The 17,373-nt window shown below is 40.2% G+C and overlaps 1 protein-coding gene across 2 annotated transcripts in view; it reads right to left on the bottom strand.

Annotated features, from left to right (window-relative positions):
- LOC129779994 (uncharacterized) overlaps positions 1-17,373 on the bottom strand; it is a 161,171-nt gene that overhangs the window by 34,781 nt on the left and 109,017 nt on the right. For both annotated transcript variants that reach the window (XM_055787866.1, XM_055787942.1), the window contains exon 2: positions 294-1,814. In XM_055787866.1, coding sequence (XP_055643841.1) covers positions 294-1,559 — 1,266 coding nt within the window. In that variant the 5' untranslated portion in view covers positions 1,560-1,814. The remainder of the gene's footprint in view (positions 1-293; positions 1,815-17,373) is intronic.

The raw sequence follows: 17,373 nt of genomic DNA, 5'->3' as shown, positions 1-17,373 counted from the left end.
AGAAATAATCTGTATCGGACAACTAATCATGAATGAAATACATAACCACAAGCATTGAAGCGCGATACCCAAAAATGGTTTTTTAATAAACTATCATTTATATGCACTTCAACTTGTAATCCAAAACCAATCGATCGAGTTCATTGGGTCGTAACACATTTAAAACCATCGCACATTCGATAAGCGTAAATGTAGCGCACATCACAAAAACGGTAACGGTGCAGTTCGGATCTTATTAAAATGGTAAAGTCTCCGATCCATTAAAATGATAAAATATTACATAAAATACTCACGTTCAGTAGGTTGTTGGCTAGCTTGAGCGATTTGACCGATTGTGCCAGTGCTGTTGGGATATGGCACAGACCGGTTCCGCTGGCATCCAGTTCTTTCAGACTCCACGATGCGACAAACTCGTGCATCACCTGTCCGAGTCGCGCGTTATTCGCCAGCGAGAGTCCAATCAGGGCCGGGATGCCCTGGAGCGCTCGGATGGAACTCGGTCCGATCTCATTGTGTGATAAGTCCAAAAATTGAAGATTCAGCAGATAGGAGAACGTGTCATTTTCAATAACGTCGATCCGATTTCCGGCCAGGTTAAGATACTCGAGGTTGATGAGATTGTAGAAAATGGAACGATTCAGTCGCTTGATTGCATTGCCGGAGATATCCAATCGGTGCAGCGAGCGAGCATGAAGAAATAAACCTCTCCCGATACTTTCCAGCTGGTTGCAGCTGAGATCCAGATCGGTTAGGTTCCGCAGCATGAACGGCAAAAGGAGCGCACTGTTGGAAATGACATTGCACGAGAGATCTAATCTGGTCAAATACTGAAGATGGGAACTGGAGAATGACTTTATTCGATTGCTAGACACATTCAAATACTCCAGTGTTGGAAAATTCAATCGTTCGATTGTGCTAAGATTGTTCTCCGATAAATCCAACCACGAGAGAATCGAAAAGTTTGCTTGCAGATGCTCTGGAAGTTCATCGGAGAGATTGTTCCGAGATAAGTCTAATGCATTGATTTCACTGAGATTGTAGTAGTGATTAATCTCGTAATTGCTCCGCCTGTGGGTATAACTTGATATCTCATCTGCCAGACGCGTCGAGTCACTAATGTTTTTGTTAGATAAGTTTAGAATATTGAAATTGTTATTTGTACTAGAGTTGCTAGAGTTTCTCTTCCATCGCATCTTTGAACTAAATCGACCGTCACGTTTGCCCTGGAAATCCTTAACATCGTAATCAGCTTTTACGGGAGATAAAGTTTTATCGTGGTTGTTCACATAAAGTTCTCGATCCGGTACCGACCGTCTATGCAGGACGAGCGGCTGCTGCTTATTGTCTACTCTGTTTCCGGCGCCAACGATGTCAGAAATCGATTGAACATTGCCATTCTTGCTGACACCGTGTTGTCCTTCTAGATTCAATCCCATGTTCACCACCCCCACAGTGTGCGGTAGCGTGGCAACGTTAGTAGCTGTGCATATAATTACCAGACATGACGCATTTATGATTACATGTTTCATCGACCGGCGACGAAATACTACCGACGGCATTTTGCACAGGGATGTTATTTGTACGGTAGCGATTATTATTATCGTTATTATTATTACTCTTATCACATCAAATGGGAGGTCTGCGCTTTGCAATCTGGTTCCGAGATAACGGCTCACAGTAGTTTCACTATCGTTTATGAGATGATGAAACAACTACTTCTGTATGTGAACTACTGAAATTTCGTGTCGCTTCACCTCTCGTTTGTCCTGGTTAGTGATAAAGTTTTACTGAGAATTTTGTGCTATGCGGTGTATCTGAAATGAAAAAGGAATAACCTTAATTATTCTGCTGTTATATGTCGTTTTGCGTAGGAGAAGCGACTTCAGCTCGCACAGGTATGTACATATTATCGCTCATAGATAGACAGTGGGGAGTTGATACCGTTATTAATATTTATGATTTATTCGAGAATCTATTGGTGGAATATTCAGAAGCTAACGGGCGGAATGTGGTATCATATATCGAGTGCGCTGGAAGACGTTCGACGGTTTGAAGAGTATTTATATGTCTGAATACATTAGTTGGATATTATCCTATAAATATATTTTTACATATTTTCATAGATATATATTGTATTAAGCTGTTTTCTCTAGATTCTGCGTCTCGCCTCCAATAGTTCCAGATATATGAGCGTACAACTGTTTTCGTAACTGGGTAAATTAACGGTGTCATTCCACGGAAGATGCCTCAGAGCGAATCGAACAAACTTCCGTGGAATAGCTTCGATGCGATACGTCTCGTTTTGGTAGTATGGACACCATACTACAACCGAGTATTCAAGAATAGGGCGCACCAATGAGCAATACAAGGCTTTCCAACAATATACATTTTTGATTGATTTGGCGAAACGAAATATGAAACAGAGTCGAGAGGAAGCTTTCGACACCACGTAAGCGACATGATCCTTGAACGTGAGCTTAGAATCGATGAGTATTCCCAGATCCTTGACAGTTAATTCCCGTTTCAAGCTAGTACCAGATAGGACATAATTATAATGAATAAATGTACGTTGTCTTCCGAATGATATTATGGAACATTTCGAAACATTGAGTACCATGCGGTTCAGTTGGCACCACTCGGCGAATGCTTCCAATTGATCTTGTAGGAATCTAGCATCACTTGGTATCCGTAATATATTATATAATATATTATATATATATATATATATATATATATATATATATATATATATATATATATATATATATATATATATATATATATATATATATATATATATATATATATATATATATATATGACCGTTTTAGGTCATCAGCGTAAGACAACTTAACACATTTTTGAACACTGTTGACATCGTTCATATATAGTAGAAACAGAAATGATCCTAGATGGCTGCCTTGAGGAACTCCGGATGTCACAGGAAAGGAAGAAGAAACATAGTCTTCAATTTTTACAGACATGCTCCGACCAGTTCGATAAGATGATAGCCAGGTAAGTAAATTGTTATGAACACCTAATCGATCGTATTTAGCCAAAGCAATATCGTGATTTATTTTATCAAACGCAGCGGAGAGATCCGTATAGATGGCATCTATTTGATGGCCTAACTCAACTTCGCGGATGACGAACGAAGTAAACTTTACTAAATTAGTAGTCGTCGAACGCTTGGACATGAAACCATGTTGATCCTTTGAAATGCAGTGAGCGAAGTTTTGACCCAGTTTTTCGAGAATAATCAACTCGAATAACTTGGAGGTAGCACTTAATGAAGCTATTCCTCGATAAATAGATACATTCGTTTTGCTACCCTTTTTGTGAATCGGGAAAACGAAAGATTCCTTCTAGCAGGCAGGGAATTCACTAGATATCAGAGAGCGCTGACTAGAGGCGTTGCCAGCGCAGGCAAGCAGCGTTTGAGGACCAAGGACGGAAAGCCATCTGGACCGGATCCCTTTGAGCTCTTCAATTGATAATCATTTCTCTGTTGATCTAAAACGGGCGACTTGAGAAGGCCGAGGAAAATACGTTGCAAGTTGCAGCTACTACGTCTTCATTGCTGATTCGTTCATCACTGAAAACGCTTCTGATATGTGTGCGAAACAAGTCTGCCATATCAGCGAGGGTGGCAGCTTCCACTTCACCGTTGGTCATGCTTGAAGGGAGCCCTGTTTCCTTCCTTTGTGTGTTTACGTATTGCCAAAATCTCTTAGGAATGGATTTCAGATGGCGTTGCAACTGTGTTTTGGGGCGCTTGAAACAGTTGAAACGGCTGAACGTTTATAGTCCGAATTTGCCTTGGAAAAACGCGCTTTCGTAGAGTCGCTACAAAGCTTGGAATGTTCTCGAAGAGCGGCCCGTTTTCTCTTTTTCAAACGCCTTCCGAGTTCGACCAGGCAGGTTTAAAAGGCTCACGATTGATACGCTTAGGTACAAATTGATCGATGGCGTACAATATTATGCACGATACCGCCGACGCAGCGACGTTTGTGTCCCGATTGAGTAGTTCTTCATTCCAATTAATGTTTTAGAGGAAATTATTCATCTCGTCGAAGTTCGTTTTGTCAAAATCGTAGAACGTGCTCTTTATCGTGTCATTGTAATTGCTGTGTACACAAAAATTAATGTTGACCAGCAAGGGAGGGTGATGCACGCAACTTTTCACGAGCGGAGCAGGAGCAGATATCACAGAGCAACTGGAACACATTTCCTCACTTATAAAGCAGAGGTCAAGCGTACGGTTGTTACGATTGATTACTCCGTTCTTTTGTCCGAAATTTTGTTTCATTTTGTGCTAGTGTTATTCGCTCAGTATTGTCCGTGTTTCATGGGGAAAAATGAAAAGTGAAGCTTCGCGCTTCAAGTGCAAAATTGTGTTTTGTATAGTATAATATACGAGGGCCGTCCGATAAGTACTTAGCCTCATTGCCCGATGGTATCAGTATCACAAGAGAGATTAATTCTCGTGTAGTACATTCTCGTAAACGGCTACTGTCAAAATTTCAGCCGAATCGGACTCGTAGTTTTGTTTTGACCGTGTGTGGAGGCGCCGCCGTCGCCACGACCAAAAAATCGCCCCTTTTCCAATTTTTTTTATTTTTTTTTGTAGGCTGAGTACTTCTCTTCTTTTTTTTGTAGGCTGAGTACGCCAAGCATTTAACATTGTTTGTTTTCCGTCATTATAAAGGCTTCGTTGGTGCCTTTCACATTGCATCAATGTACTGAACTGACGCTGTGGCGAAGCAGGCGTTAAGGTTGTGCGCTTTATTTGGAGAATACTAAGTATCTTGAATGTCGTGATGGAATGTTATAAGTTATTTGGTTTCACGTGCCAGTTGCAAAACTGCCTTCACCTAGGATTGCATTTGCGCTTATATTGATAATGATGAAGTAATGTTACTCTTTCCGAGGTTGTTGAGATTAATAGAAAGAATTTATTTCATTTATTTAGTCACCGAGAAAGTAAATGTCGTTCTGGAATTTTGTATGTGAACAATTATTTCTAAATTTTCACAGCATTATTATATTCAGCGAAGTCATATACAAGCGACTTATATAAAATAACAGCGTTGTTCTACGTCAACAATGCGGTCGTATCTTGGACACAACCTTCTATAATTTTTTTTCACACGTCTGTCTGTGATTGTACGGAGAAAACGAGTTTTTCTTCTGGTTGGTAATATCCGCTCAAAAATTCACGCCTGCATAACGTCACTCTCTGAGGGGTCATATGGTTCTCGCAAAGCCAAGCAAGGCATTCATAGAGGCCCACCGGGCTGTTTCAGTTGGCCCGCCTGCCCCGCTACTATTTTGTATGTGAAACAATCATGAAAACTTAAGAAATCATCGATTCTTTTGCGACTATGACTAGAAGATGTGAAGCCAATCCGTGTTTTACGGCATCTGCTCGCAGAAAAATGTGACAAATCATTCCACGCGAAGTGTGCTGGTGTTTCGGGGAATAAAATCAAAATGATCCGCGATTGCTCTGGTGCTGAATGGCTGTGTCCGTCTTGCCATAACACCAAGGATTGTGCAGAACAACAAACCTCAGCATTTCAACTTATTTCCGATCGCCTTGCTTCTATCGTTCGACTTATTGGTGCCCAGATCGATGTGACTCGCTCATTGTGCCGTGCTTATGGGCAAAACATACCTCGTTCAAGTTGCTGTAATCACGCTCCCAAAGTTGTTGCTTCGAATGCTGCTCGCACATTCGAAGAAGAAATAAACGACATGCAACTTGAGTTTAGTAAGGTTTTTGACTCCTTTGTCGTCGATACAAATAATCTTGCCGAGGCGTACAACAATAAGAAAAGAAACCGTACTAGTAGCTGCTCCTCTCCACGTGTGGCATCGGGTAGAATCGGCAATAAAACAAGAGTCGATGCGTCTGTGAATACATCCGATTTGGTCAACCTCACTCAATTGGCTTCGATCACTCGGTCTGGCGATTTAAACTCACTGTGCTCACTCAACAACATCTCACGCTGCTGATAACAACCAGTCGAGACGAAATAATGCTACGAGAACAACAATCGAGATCCTGCTTCCGATAATCCTGGAATTGTATCGCTTCAATCACAAAGAGCATCGCCACCCACACCTTTAGCTAGCGGCTCTACAATTCGCTGCATCACCAACAGTCTCGGAAGCTATCCACCTGTGTCAGTCACATCATTTTTTCTCACAGGTAATGTTCATACAAGTATATGTCCGGCCGAAATCGGTCATGTTACTACACCACTGATTAGTAACCCACACATGCAGTTATCAACAACATCAGCACCTCGCCCCACACCTTCGTGCCAAGGAAATTTCAATGGAGGACCTGTACTCGACCATCATCCTGACATTAGAAACGCAGAAACGACGTCAGCATCAACCGCAATATCGATAGAACGCCATGCTGTAACACAAGCGGCAAGTATTGTGGAGCCGACAGTTAGTATAGTAAACTCACAAAAAGATAGGACTTACTTCGTTCGCAACGCTTTTTCGCCATCCATTCCAATGCTTTCCATTGCTCCTCCAGTAAAACCAGCTAAATGGTTTTATGTAACAAGCTTCCTGCCTAACGAAGAACTCATGAACATCATTCCTCCCTTATTAAGTGCCACAAACTAATGCGCCAGAACAGTGAGGAAAATAGACTAATATCTTTTGTATCATTCAAACAGAATGTACATGAGTCATTGGAGAGCTTGGTCAACTCTAAAAACTTCTGGCCGAATGGTGTTTCGATATTTCCTTTTTTAGATCGACCACCTGCGCGAGCCCGCCGCTATTCCACCACTCCCCAATTACAACCTCAACCCAACGAACCTCAAAGGTATCCGAACAACACGCCAATCCAAATTCAACCTCCTGTAATCCAAGAGTCGTTATAAATAAGCAGTCTCTATCAAAGAGCTCAGCCGAGACGAGTGTGAATTTAGCTCGTGTACATAAACCACCGTGGCCGAGTGGTTAGCGTCTCACACTATCATGCCGGGGGTTCGGGTTCGATTCCCGTTCTGGCCGGGGGATTTTTCGTCAAAGAAAATTCTTCTGGCTTGCACTGTGGTCACGCGTATTCTAGAGCTTGCCACTGTAGAGTACATGTAAGGCGTGTTATTCGGCATAGAAATTTCAACCAAGTATTACTAATAAAAATTACGCAAGTAATGCTACGTTGAGAAGGCCAAAGTTCCATTGGAACGTTAGAGCCATCCAAGAAGAAGACATAAACCACTACTCCTGTATTACCAAAACGTCGGTGGGATGAACACTCGAATCATCGAGTATCATCTTGCATGTTCAGATGCATCTTATGATGCTCACGCTTTCACAGAAACCTGGCATAACGAGAACACAATATCGCAGCAAATTTTTGGACCGTCACATCATGTATACCGACATGACAGGACTTTGGCTAACAGTAATAAAAGAACTGGTGGTGGTGTGCTTCTTGCCATTCGTTCCGATTTAAAATCTCGTGAATTACAACCTCCAAATTATTTAAATTTAGAGCAGATATGGGTTGAAATATCATCCGGAAATTGAGCAATTTTCGTATGTGTCGTTTACTTTCCACCTTTCTAACCAATGATCTCGAAACTATCAACCGCCACATGGCCTCAATCACCTGGATCACATCTCGCATGAAGCTGACTGATAACATTATCATACTTGGTGATTTTAACCTGCCAGGCATTGCTTGGTCTAAAGGAACACGAGCTGATTTATTTCCTGATTTGTCACGTTCCACAATTAGCGCGACAGCAACGAAATTACTTGATGAGTATCCTACTGCAGGGTTATGTCAAATGAATGATATTTCCAACGATAATAATCGTATTCTTGATCTGTGCTTCGTAAGCAATGAACTATTATCCAAAATGATTGTTGCTAGAGCTCCCGCCGCACTTGTAAAAACGTGTCATCATCATCCTCCACTTCTCGTGTCGTTCATCCAGTCCAGTATAACTAAATTCACAAATACTGCAGAATCAACATACTATAGTTATCAGTACGCCGACTTCACATCGATGAACCGTTTCCTTGACGCTTTGAATTGGGACGAACTGTTGATTCAACAGGATGTTGATGCAACTACTGCAACTCTTTCTCATGTACATTTATATGCTATAGACCAATTTGTTCCGAAGAAGCAAAAGAAAGTTCCTGTCCAACCACAATGGTCCAATTTCAGTCTACGACGCCTGAAGACTCATAAGAAAGCTGTGTTGAGAAGATTCTCGAGATACCGTAATGATTCGTGGAAATCTCGCTATGTTATCGCCTGCAAAAATTACAGGATCTTGAATAGGACACTTTTTGGCGAACACCAAAGTCGAGTTTAACGTAAGCTGAAGCTTAATCCAAAATGCTTTTGGAAACACATTAATTCGCAGAGGAACGAGTCTGTGCTCGATTTCATGTAAAAACTACATAACTGAAGAGCAACATGGATTCGTACCAAAACGTTCCACATCTACGAATTTGCTGCTTTATTCATCCTTCATTTCAAAAGCGCTGGAATTCAGATACCAAATCGACGCTATCTACACGGACTTCTCGGCTGCTTTTGACAGGATCAATCATCAAATTGCAATTGCTAAACTGCATCGCATCGGCTTCAATGGACCACTACTACTTTGGCTGAAATCGTATCTGACTGGTCGAAGGATGAGCGTGAAGATAGGTGATTTTATATCATCCCCTTTCGACGTCACATCAGGTGCTCCACAAGGAAGTCATCTTGGACCCTTGATATTCGTGTTGTATATGAACAATGTTAATTCAATACTTGAATGTATCAAGCTCTCATATGCCGACGACTTCAAACTCTTCGTGTGTGTAAAAAAGCATAGTGATGGAACATTTCTTCAACGGCAATTAGGAATTTTTGCCAGCTGGTGTGAAGCAAATTATATGTCACTGAATTGATTGGTTCTCAGGGGTGGGGGTTGGGGTTGCTCAGTTATCTCTTTTTCTCGCAAACACACTACGACATACTTCAATTACGAGCTTTTCGGATCGACACTCAAAAGAGTCACAAGCATAAAATACTTAGGTATCCTTTTGGACTCTAAGCTCACCTTTTTTTTTTTTTTTTTTCTTTATTATAGTGATTTTCAACTCATTTGGCTGGTTCGTCACTTTTACTTCCATTTTTGGAAGAATGTTGGGAGTGAGAATTGAACTCGTGACCTTCAGTGTGAGAGGCATGGATGTTACCACTACGCCAGATCGCCTCCAAAAGCTCACCTTCAGCGAACATGTAGCATACAGGTTCAAAAGCTTCTAAATCTCTTGGATTCCTATTTCGCACAACCAAATACTTCACCGACATACATTGCCTTAAAGTGCTATACTGTGCCCTTGTTCGCTCGATTCTGGAGTATTCTTCGGTTGTGTGAGCTCCATATTATCAGAACAGCATATTGAGAGTTGAATTCCGTCCAACGTAAATTTGTCCGCTATGCGTTACGTCGTCTTCCTTGGAATGACCCTCAAAACCTCCCAACGTATGAAGATCGATGTAAGCTTCTGGGGTTGGATCGACTTTGCGAACGACGAGATACGGCTAGAGCTATGTTCGTATACGATCTCATCCAAGCCAACATAGACTGTTCTGAACTGCTGAGTTATGTTAACTTCAACGTTAGAAGGAGAAATTTGCGAAATCACGCCTTTCTTCGACTACCAGCTTCACGCACTAATTACGCCTATCATGAGCCAGTTGCTAGCACGGCTCGAATATTTAACCGTCAGTTTGAACACATAGACTTCCATTTATCCAGATATACGATAAAAAATCGTCTTAAGCAACGTCAATCCCAATTAGATTAAATTAAATGAGAGTAGACTGTATCATTAGGGTTCTATGTCAACCTATTGATGTATTGAATAAATAAATAAATAAATAAATGAATTAGGTCTATTCTTGTTGACGTTAGTGAATAAAAATGAAAATATGGATATGAAAATATCTATATGAACATATTACCTACGAGGGTCGTTCAAAAAATAAGTTTTAGTGCCTCAGAAAGTTGGGACAAAAAACAAGGTGATTTTTGTATTTTTACGATTTCGCGATTTCTGAGGCACTGAAACTTATTTTTTGAACGACACTCGTATTTCTTGATATAAGACTACATACGTCTTTCAGTAATGGTACCAAATCAGAAAACAGGTCACGATTTTTATGGACTAGTTTTTTTATGGACTAATTTTAATGATAATTTTAGCTCTGAACTGATTGTCTGATTTTTTTTCGGTACGTTATACATTACGATTATAATTATAATGAATGAAAATTGAAAACAAAACACATTTGCCTTTCGTATTCCCGTAGCCGAGGTACGATATTTAAATATCACTGCTAATCAGGAATGCGTAAGTCGGTCACTCGAAATGCGAATGCAGCATTCGTTCTTCGGACAATGTGGGTAGAGAAAATATTGCAAACTGACATCGCTGTATTATATTCATTGAGTATAAACAAACCATTACAGGATGCCCAAAGGTGCACTCTGATATTACGACGGCATGTCATGGTCTTAAAAATTCGGTGAGTATCTGAATGATGGATCGTCATCCTTTGGGTTTCTGATTAAGCGCTTCAAACGTTCATGTGCAAAGGGGAAAAATTAAAATAATAATCATACAAAGATCGATGAAAAAAGGAAAATATCATAATAAATTCATAACAGCTTAAAGGTCATCAGAAGAATATAGTTTGAACTTTTCGATGGCTCATCATCGCCTCTGCATTCTATTGAATTTTGTTTTTATCTGGAGATAAATTCAATTTAAACAACAGACAAACTTCTTTCATTGCCCATCGGCTTAATAAGAAGACAGTGGAACATTTAGGATGAGTCTACGGAACATGTTTAATGTCCTGATCTACAATATTCAGCTATCAATCCTTAGAAACAGGATCGATAGGAAACACTTTCCCCACCGATAACGAGTAATAATGCTAACAGCGAGATTGCTGTCATGGGAATTAGAGCCCATGTGTATCGCGTGTGTGTCTGTGTCTAGTTGAAAGGTGTACAACAACGAGGTCAACCTGCCACTAACATAAAACGCCCCACGTTGTTTTTACCGCCTCCGTAAGTGACGCTCTGATGGCAACCACTAACTGCAAGTGGCGCTATTTACGATTATGTTCTGGAATCCGTTTCCGCAGCAATATCCACTCGGTCTCTCTGTTGCTATCGCTCTCTCTCTCTCCCCAGTGGCCGGCAGAGAACAGCTTCCGCTTCCAAAGTCATCTGGCGCGATACGCATCCGTCGTGATTTAATTATAACACATCGTTAGCCACTTTATTACAGTTCGATGCACAGCCACTTGTTCTGCCTGCTTTCATTTCCACTTCAATCAAGCTTCGGCTCAATTGCTGGTTCGCCCAAACCTGTGTGTTTTTCTGGTGGGAGGGACCTCGATCGCGCGCAGGGACAACCATTTGCAGAGGGTTGAAAGTATCCGCCACGCTCATGAAAACAGTTGTGTTGGCAATTAATTTCGTTGAAATTCCCTCGGCTGTGGCCGTTTTTATAGAACCCAATCCCGCCGGCGCGGGTGGACAAAAACCCCCTCCCTTGTTTCCCGCTACCGTAATCTTTTTTCGTCTTCCGTCGCCCACCAATTTGTTTCGTTTTCCCTTTTTAATTGATTTCGGGCCTCCATTAGCTTCGTCAAAATTTAATGGTTAGAAGACACCGAATTCGCCACAAAAATAATGCGCGGATTATTTATGTGTTTTTTCTTTGATGTTGCTTCCTTTGTGCATTTATTTTCAAGAAGTGCGTTGAAAATGTTTGTTATGGTGAATCAGGATTGATGTGTATTGTGTAAAGTTTTGAAATGCGGAATAAAAATTGTTAAAATGATATTTTTTAAGTAAATGCCGCTCGACACTTAGAACCACTGCATTTTGGTTGATAAAACTGATTAATACCAATCACTTGATATAGTTTATACAAGTATTCAATAACAATGAGAAGCATATTTCTTCAAAATGAAGAAAATGATGGAAATTTTTGTTTCTGTATTATAGTGACTTTCAACACTTTCGGCTGGTTCGTCACTTTTGCCTTCCATTTTGAAAGAATGTCGAGAGGGAGAATTGAACTCGTGACCTTTTTCTGTTGGTCTGTTTTCGGATTAAGGTGCCTTATTTATATTGTATATTTAAACCGATTTGTAATTCAGTCCATGGCTACTAAAAAAATATATTTCTTGTATGCAATTCTGAAATATACAACAAGGAGAATAGAATTTTTTCATATGTTCGAATCATTTATATGCCGAATGCTTCGAAACTAATGTCCGATGTCAACATTGAGTTATGTTGGTTGTTTTTGACTTAGGATTACGTCTTTCGGGAACATATGTGGGTACAAATTGAAAATCGAAAATCGAGCACATCGTGAAAATTGTCCAATTTCAAACGATTATTGCTCAGTCATTTCATGATGGATTGAAGAGATTTTTGCGTCAATCAATTTCGGTACTCCATAACAATTTTTTACATTGAATTAAATAATATATGTCATGAAACTAACTATTGAACAATTAAAAAATCTCAACCCCTATCCTTACGGAAATACCCACTTCTGATTGGTCGAAATTGAAGACACATGCGGCGGCTCATGTACATACAGTTGTTGGTCAGTTATTTACTGATGGATTTACGATATATTTGCTTCAATCAATCTGAGCACTCCATAACAATTCATCACAATGGATAAAATAATTTATCATATGAAACTAACTATCAAACAATCGAAAAATCGAAAGCTGCCTGGAGGAAATCTGCATTGCAAATACGTAAAAGCAGGGGGAGCTTTTATTTCCAACGACATGTATTCCCGAACAGAGATTTCAAATTCAAGGTACCTGGGGGAAATCAGCATATAAATACCCTCGTGGTCGATAGTTTAACAAATGACGCGCACAAATGGATAGTACTCATTGTGACTATTGTGAGCATTGCTGATTGCATACGTGCTGGCGAATAAGTTGGGAGCGATGAACTGTTTATTTTTTTTTTGAGAATCGCTCGATGGATTCATTGAAGAATGATGTTTCAATAAATTGAATAGAACTTATGTTTGATAGAATATGAATAAAATTTAAATTCGCAACTTATATGTTGGTTGCTTCGTGAAATTTCATATCAATGACCGATCATGCATTGTAAAACACACAAGTGTAAGTGTAAAATTGTATATGGTAGCGATTGTGTTAAAATGACTTGAAATATGAAACGATTCTTTTCACTCAAGGAAAGTTCATGCGACGAGAAAAATTGGAAAAATGAAGGAGTTCCGTGTTCCGTTGGGTTTAAAGCGAAAATGGAAATGGGTTGAATAAACAATCAGAAAGTAAAAATTATAATTGAAATTACCTTTTCCGTTTCAAAAATATTTTCTCTATAATAAAGTAACCCTTTTTTCTGGTGGGTGGCTTTCATCATATCTCATTTCACTTTGGCATCTTCTATTGTGATACGCACCATCCAATGACTAATCATCATCCTTCCAGAATCCTACATCAACTATGCGGTCGTGTCTCGGACACAATCCTCCTGTGACTTTTTTTTCGTTCGGCACGGATTCTTCTGGTGATATATATTCAAAATAAATAGACAGATTTGTTGTGCGTCCAATCAACCCGGTGGATATGGAGAGATGGAAAGTTTCATTAGCTTCATTCTGAGCTAAGGCTAAACCCAGAAAACTTTAGATTATGTACTAAGATGACTATTGCACTACAACAGAAGAATAAGATGACTATTGAAACTGAGAGAAACACAATACAAATTTTCTGATCTCCATGAACGTTTCATGGTAATCACCCTTCAGCAAGAAGTGATATTGTGAAATGATTGTAAGTACTTCGAATTCGCGACGCTATATGACTTGTATTCTTCACTTGAAACTATGAAACGTGGATCGAGAAATTGGTTTCTCTTAGATTCGATTGCACATTAAAAATGAATAAAACCGCTCTTGGAGTTAGCATTCAACTTTATAAGCAGTTGAATCTGGTGTGTCGTTGCCTAGTCTGTAAGAATCAGAGACCTTATAAGCCCCTAGTTAATCAATAGAGAACTTTAAACCCTTGAAATTAAGAGGTACCTTATTGTTTTTTGGTATCCATAGAAGTAATTGAGTTATACGAACGGAATGTGACTGGTTATCTGAGAGCAGATTTACTGAAAATTGGAGAAATTTTCGGCATTGAATTGTGGCAAAGGTACTCGGCTGCAATATAACGCCCAACATAGAGTGAAGGCAGTAAATCTTGAATAAGAGAGTCAAGTTGATGATGTTTGCAATCAATTATCCATCCTCGAATTAGATGGTAAAACTGACAAAGTAGATGAAATGGACAATGTTTTTGAGAAAGACGAAAAAAAAACTTGAAGAGTTCAATAGTAAATAACGCTATCAAACACATCTATCAAATTTGACTTCTTGATCAGCATTGATTGGAACAGCACTTTGGCGTTAGATGATGTTGACGAAATGGCGTCTAGATTCTGCAGTATTGTACGTGATTGGATTGTTGAGAACACGCCTAGACGAATACCATCTGTAACGCCAGCCTGGAGTACGCCACTTCTAAAAATATTAAGACGTGCTAAGAATGCATGCCAACGCAAGCTGCGTCAACACTGTACTAATGAATCGAAGCAAAACTTCCATCGTGCCAGCAACGCATATCGTCAGTTGAATGCTGGTCTCTATCGGTCATACGTGCTGCGTGTCCAAACTAACCTAAAGCGTAATCCCAAAAGTTTTTGGAATTTCGTCGAGACAACCGCAATGTAACTAACTATCGTGGAATAACTAGCCTATCTGCAGCTTTGAAAATTTTTGAGATGATCGTAAAGGCTGCGGTATTCTTCCACGTTAAACATTATATATCGCCAGCACAGCACGGTTTTATGCCCGGGCGCTCTTTGACAACAAACATGTTGGAATTTACCTCTACGTGTATCAATCAGTTGGAGAACAAGGTTCAGGTTGATGCAGTGTATACTGACATAAAAGCCGCGTTTGATTGCATCGACCATCAGATTCTACTTGGAAAAATGCGTCGCCAGGGTGCTTCAGACCGTTTTGTTTCGTGGTTGTCGTCGTATCTTTCCGGGAGATCACTTCGAGTGAAGCTTGGAAGCCATCTTTCAATACCGTTCACCGCCGCTTCCGGAGTTCCTCAAGGCAGTAGCTTGGGACCTCTATTGTTTGCCATTTTATACAATGACGTCACCACATTTTTGAAACCAGGTTGTGTTCTCATCTACGCAGATGACTTGAAAATTTTTCTCACCGTTAAATGCATTGAGGATTGCCGTCAGTTACAAAGCTTGCTCAACAGCTTCTGGGTGTGGTGTCAATTGAACAAAATGACAGTAAGCATTGCCAAATGTGTTATCATGACATTTCATCGCAAGAAGGAACCAATATCCTTTGACTACTCTCTGGAAAACCATGTGCTGGCCCGTGTCAATCAGGTGAACGACCTCGGTGTGATACTGGATCCGAAGCTTTCTTTCAGCATACATCGCTCGACGTTAGCTTCCAAGGCCTACCGTCAACTTGGATTCATCTTGAGGATCTCCCGAGAATTCACGGATCCTTATTGTTTGAAGGCGCTATATTGTTCATTAGTGCGCCCTATTTTGGAAAATGCTTCTGTAGTGTGGATGCCGTATCAACTATCGTGGATCCTACGTATTGAACGAGTACAGAAAATGTTTATTCGTCGTGCTCTCAGCTCCCTGCCATGGCGCTGTCCTCAGAATCTTCCGCCTTATCCTGACAGATGTCTCTTGCTAGAGTTGGATACTCTTGAGCGAAGACGGAAACATCAACAATGTACGCTCGTCGCCAAGATACTCAACGATGAAATTGACTCACCCGTGCTGCTTTCTCGCATCAATATGCGTGCGCCATCCAGAGTTCTTCGCTCAACAAGCATTTTACAGCCCGCGATACACCGTTCTAGTTTTGGTCATAATGAACCCGTAACGGGAATGATTCGTGCTTTCTCGATAGTAGAAGATCTGTTCGAGTTTGGAGAGTCATCTACCAGATTTCGTCAAAGGATTGGACGCATTCATGTTTTTTAATGTTTTGTTTTGTTTTTAATGTTTGTATTTTAAAATTTGTTTTTTATGTTTATATTCATTAAGACATTTGTCAGATGAACAAAGAAATAAATAATAATAATAATAATAACTCAGAGATGAGTTGAAGGCCGTCACAAATATTGTGAAATAATACCGTAAAAACCCATATCAGCAAAGATTACAGTACTCTGATATCAACTACCAATCCCTAGCAAAATAAGGTGGAACCACTACTTTTTGATGGCAAAAGAGTTGGTGATTTTTTTTTGCCCGATTGCGTGTGAAGCGCCCCGAGTTAGGTAAGAATATATAAGATTTTGCTTTCGATTATAATTTACGGGACTAGAGCGAAACTGTGAGAGTAAGTGACTTGATCGATTTTATTATTTTATTTTTTTAAAACACTTTCTAGATCTCTCTGGCAGTAGGAATATCATTGGCGAATACCACGAGGATTTTGCACCGCTGTACAATGCAACAGTATCCGCTCAAAAGCATAAATGTCCCATAAGCCAACTCCTCCTAGAATGACCGCGAGATTTTCGACGTGTTTCCATAGGCTCTTCGGTTTTGTAGTCCGTGTTGGGGAAACACAAATAAAAGTTAGTACGAAAGTACCCGCAGCTTGCATGTATTTGCAATGCTGATAAACCCAGACTCCTAGGTTTTGGAGTCCATGTTAGGGAAACACATTCATTGCGATATGCATATATGCATAAGGAACAGAAGTGCTCCCGGCCTGCATGTATTTGCAATGTCGATTTTCCCTTGGTGATTTCAATCTGTGTTGGGGAAACCGTATTCCGCTGTTTCTCTGGTAGCTCCTTTTGTTCGGTACCATTTTAGAAGTACAAATTGGACCAATCAAAACGTGACACCTAACGCGTTTGGATAACGCTTGACATTTTAAAATTATACAATTTGTTATCTTGGGGGTCTCCGTAGCCACATTTGTTGCGCGTTCGCTTACTACGCGATCGATCGTGAGTTCAAAACTCAGGGCCCTCAATTGAGCATCTTTGTGCTGTTATATAATAACTACTTCCACGCAACAATTAGCAGCGATGGAGATCAATTCACGGTCGGAGTCCCAGCCTCTCTCCATCCATACAAGCTCTACTTGAAAGTACTCTGCTCAGCAAGAAACATCGGGCTGTTGTGCTATTAATAGCTCAACAATGATCCGGTTCTGTTACAGCTAAAATGCTAA

This window comes from Toxorhynchites rutilus, chromosome 1 (assembly GCF_029784135.1).
Source record: "Toxorhynchites rutilus septentrionalis strain SRP chromosome 1, ASM2978413v1, whole genome shotgun sequence".
Lineage (NCBI taxonomy): Eukaryota > Metazoa > Arthropoda > Insecta > Diptera > Culicidae > Toxorhynchites > Toxorhynchites rutilus.
This window is presented reverse-complemented; position numbering and strand designations above follow the sequence as displayed.